General features: G+C 42.6%; 1 protein-coding gene across 1 annotated transcript in view; it reads left to right on the top strand.

Annotated features, from left to right (window-relative positions):
• The window catches only part of LOC311114489 (sorting nexin-17-like), a 69292-nt gene that overhangs the window by 46508 nt on the left and 17784 nt on the right, over window positions 1-5000 (top strand). The window contains exon 9 of the mRNA XM_084189731.1: window positions 3455-3547. Coding sequence (XP_084045857.1) covers window positions 3455-3547 — 93 coding nt within the window. The remainder of the gene's footprint in view (window positions 1-3454; window positions 3548-5000) is intronic.

Here is a 5000-nt window from a genome sequence, read left to right as displayed (position 1 = left end):
TGATAATTTTTGTGTGATTTTGTTGTCAGCACATTCAACTATGTAAAGAAAAAAAGTATTTAATAAGATTATTTCATTCATTCATATCTAGGATGTGTTATTTTAGTGTTCCCTTTATTTTTGTGAGCAGTGTGTGTGTATATGTGTGTATGTATATATATATATATATATATATATATATATATATATAATATATATATATATATATATATATATATATATATATATATATATATATATATTATATATATATATATATATATATATATATATATTAGTACTGTGTTATATTTTAGCCTGTGTGCTCTTTCAAACACATTGGCTGTCTGAAGGCTGACGTTGAAAACACAACATCTAAAGTTTATATACTTATATACAATACTTTACCTTGTATGGATAATATCTTACTTACTTAAAACATAGTTTTTCTGTTTTTAATTTTCATGGTTTTTACACCTGAAGGTGATTATGCAATTATAATACAACTTAACTATATATAATAGTGTACATTTGGTTGTAAATGTTATATTTAGTAATAACTCAGCATCATTATTATTATACAACATTATAATACAACTTAACAGCAATAAAAGTTAAGTAAAACTAAACAGAAATAATGTAGTTGTAGTATTTATTTAATATTAACAGTTGATTTTCCAGAGGGAAGCGAAAACTAGAAAGCCATTTAAGCCAATATGGAGTAAACTGGAAAAATGTTCCTGATCTCTCTTAAGACAATCGAGCAAGCTCATCGAAAATACATAAATAATCAACATGTACCCATTAACTATTTACATTAAAATGTATCTTAAAGTTGACTGTAGAAACGCCTTTGTACTACATTACCTGTAAACAATAGTGAGTTTTTACAAAATATACAATTTACAATCAAATGTACATTCATCCAATGGCATTTGGATTATAATGACATGAAGAAAATGTAATTGACAGAGGAGGGAGCAGACTGAATTAATGGCTAAGGTAAGGGCTAGAATTAGCTCCGGATCTTCTAACAGCATGTGTGCATGTATTATAAATTAGCAGCGTGGCAGTTTTCCCAAAGTTCTCAAAGTTGCTGTATCTATAATAGCAGCCAAGGACGTTCGCTAGCTTATTTGTTTGTTCTCTGATTTACACGCAAGTGTCCAGGTCAGCAGTTTACACATGTGACTCTCTTCAGCCAGATGAAAAACCTCCCATAGCAAAATATACCTAGCTAGCTAACTACCTTCCTTTTGCTTCTCAGTGAACTGGTGTTAGCTAGCTAGCTAGCTAGCTAGCTACAGCTGCTAGCCTTTTACTAACTAGCTAGCTAGCTAGCTAGCTAGCTACAGCTGCTAGCCTCTTTACTAGCTAGCTGCTGCTGCCACACAGCAACAGAGATGTTAGCTTTGTCACAAATGCTATAAAAAGGTAGCATGTTGTTGGTTTTTATTGGGCAGAAATGTGGATGTGTGAGCTGTAAATTGTGAATTTAATAAAAAAACTGTTGCACCTACAAACATACTAAGTCCAAATGGATCTAATGGTCACCTTACGGACGCTGTAGATTTGGGCAAAAAATTGTCTGATGACCCTAATGCTAACAACCCGGTAAAAAATCTGGTGGTTCCCGGTAACGGCCGGACGGATCATGATGAGAGGTGTGGATTGTGTTGTGTACCTCCAATCAAGTTGATTTGTGAATTTTCAACGACATTGATGTGTTATTGGCTTCGATACAATGGTAGGGACATTTTAATTATTACTTTTATTTTTAAAATGTTGTATCTCCTTTTTCTCCCCAATTGGTAATTACGATCTTGTCTCATCGCTGCAACTCCCAACGGACTCGGGAGAGGCGAAGGTCGAGAGTCATGCGTCCTCCGAAACATGACCTGCAAGCTGCGCTGCTTTTTAACACACTGCTCGCTTACCCGGAAGCCAGCCGCACCAATGTGTCGGAAGAAACATCGTCCAACTGACAACCGAAATCAGCTTGCAGTGCGCCCGGCCGCCACAAGGAGTCGCTAGAGCACGATGAGCCAAGGAAAGCCCCCCCCCCCCAGCCAAACCCTCCACTAACCCGGATGACGCTGGCCAATTGTGCGCTGCTCCCGGTCACGGCCGGCTGTGACAGCGCCAGGGATCGAACTCGAGGCTTTAATGGTGCCTCTGCACTGTGATATGCAGTGCCTTAGACCACTACGCCACTCGGAGAGGTGGGAAACATTTGATTTTAACATTGAGCGTCAACCAATGGCGCAACTAAATATGTAGTTGTATCAATTCTTAAATGTATTTAGCTTCAATCACAGACAATATAACCCCCAGGAACCACCACCACCTCATCACTAATAGTGATATTTTTTACAATCTACTGTCCTCATTTTTCAAATGTCATATTATCTCCACCTCCTCCCCCGACCCCTGCTCCTCCCCCGACCCCTCCCCCGACCCCTGCTCCTCCCCGACCCCTGCTCCTCCCCGACCCCTCCTCCTCCCCCGACCCCTGCTCCTCCCCGACCCATCCCCCGACCCCTCCTCCTCTCCCGACCCCTGCTCCTCCCCCGACCCCTCCTCCTCCGACCCTGCTCCTCCCCCGACCCTCCCCCGACCCTCTCCTCCCCCGACCCCTCTCCCCCGACCCTGCTCCTCCCCCGACCCATCCTCCCCCGACCCCTGCTCCTCCCCCGACCCCTGCTCCTCCCCCGACCCCTGCTCCTCCCCGACCCCTCCTCCTCCCCCGACCCCTCCTCCTCCCCGACCCCTGCTCCCCCTCCCCTCCTCTCCAACCCTGGTCCCTTCCATTATCCGATGAGGTTGTCAGGGAGGTTTGGCTCCTAAACCCAATGGTTACATCCCAAATGGCACCCTACTCCCTATATAGTGCACTATTTATTTTATATTTTTTACTATGGCCCATAATCCTCTGTCAAAATGAGTGCACTATATAGGGAATAGGGTGCCATTTGCAACGGAGCCCATGTCTTTTATAGAACACACCCTATGCAGCCACACACACACACACACACACACACACACACACACACACACACACGCTCAGCAGCAACAACATGCTGGTGTTTTCTTAAAGCATTTCAGAGATTGCTGATTTGATTAGAATCTGCCTGCTGGCTGCTGCCTCAGCGCTCTCGCTGTGTGTGTGTGTGGGGCTGTTACCTCAGTGTGGGGGCACAGCTAATGTTACGGGCCAAAGAATGCAATCTTTTCTTGGAAAGAGAATCAACTCGTGTGTGTGTGTGCGCTTGCCGTTGTGTGCGACGTGTGTGTGTCATTGACTTGTGTGTGTATGTAGCTGCCACTCATTTGTGTTTAATTCTACTTGAACAAAACAACATTGGAATGGTTTGTTTTGGGACTTAAAACAGAAGAACACATATTAGTTCTATGTAAGCCTCTCCAAAGATGGTTTGGAGCAGAAAGATGAAACTTGTCTCTCTTCTCTCCCTAGACGGTGTCCGACATAGAGAGAGGCTGGATACTCGTTAACAAGGACCAACACAGACAGCTCAAATCACTGCAGGAGAAAGGCTCCAAGAAAGAAGTAGATAGCCTATCGTCCTGTAATGTATTACTGTCTCCACCAGCTGTAATGTAATACTGTCTCCACCAGCTGTAATGTATACTGTCTCCACCAGCTGTAATGTAATACTGTCTCCACCAGCTGTAATGTATTACTGTCTCCACCAGCTGTAATGTAATGTATTACTGTCTCCACCAGCTGTAATGTATTACTGTCTCCACCAGCTGTAATGTATTACTGTCTCCACCAGCTGTAATGTATTACTGTCTCCACCAGCTGTAATGTATTACTGTCTCCACCAGCTGTAATGTATTACTGTCTCCACCAGCTGTAATGTAATACTGTCTCCACCAGCTGTAATGTAATACTGTCTCCACCAGGCTGTAATGTATTACTGTCTCCACCAGCTGTAATGTATTACTGTCTCCACCAGCTGTAATGTATTACTGTCTCCACCAGCTGTAATGTAATACTGTCTCCACCAGCTGTAATGTATTACTGTCTCCACCAGCTGTAATGTAATACTGTCTCCACCAGCTGTAATGTATTACTGTCTCCACCAGCTGTAATGTATTACTGTCTCCACCAGCTGTAATGTATTACTGTCTCCACCAGCTGTAATGTATTACTGTCTCCACCAGCTGTAATGTAATACTGTCTCCACCAGCTGTAATGTAATACTGTCTCCACCAGCTGTAATGTATTACTGTCTCCACCAGCTGTAATGTATTACTGTCTCCACCAGCTGTAATGTATTACTGTCTCCACCAGCTGTAATGTATTACTGTCTCCACCAGCTGTAATGTAATGTAATACTGTCTCCACCAGCTGTTATGTATTACTGTCTCCACCAGCTGTTATGTATTACTGTCTCCACCAGCTGTAATGTATTACTGTCTCCACCAGCTGTAATGTAATACTGTCTCCACCAGCTGTAATGTATTACTGTCTCCACCAGCTGTAATGTAATACTGTCTCCACCAGCTGTAATGTAATGTATTACTGTCTCCACCAGCTGTAATGTATTACTGTCTCCACCAGCTGTAATGTAATACTGTCTCCACCAGCTGTAATGTAATAGTAATTGTCTCCACCAGCTGTAATGTAATACTGTCTCCACCAGCTGTAATGTATTACTGTCTCCACCAGCTGTAATGTAATAATACTGTCTCCACCAGCTGTAATGTAATACTGTCTCCACCAGCTGTAATGTAATACTGTCTCCACCAGCTGTAATGTAATACTGTCTCCACCAGCTGTAATGTATTTACTGTCTCCACCAGCTGTAATGTATTACTGTCTCCACCAGCTGTAATGAAATACTGTCTCCACCAGCTGTAATGTATTACTGTCTCCACCAGCTGTAATGTATTACTGTCTCCACCAGCTGTAATGTATTACTGTCTCCACCAGCTGTAATGTAATGTATTACTGTCTCCACCAGCTGTAATGTATTACTGTCTCCACCAGCTGT

The sequence above is a fragment of the Coregonus lavaretus genome (assembly GCF_964263955.1).
Source record: "Coregonus lavaretus genome assembly, contig: HAP1_SCAFFOLD_416, whole genome shotgun sequence".
Classification (NCBI taxonomy): domain Eukaryota; kingdom Metazoa; phylum Chordata; class Actinopteri; order Salmoniformes; family Salmonidae; genus Coregonus; species Coregonus lavaretus.
The sequence above is the reverse complement of the archived record's forward strand: the minus strand, read 5'-3'. Positions and strand labels throughout refer to the sequence as shown.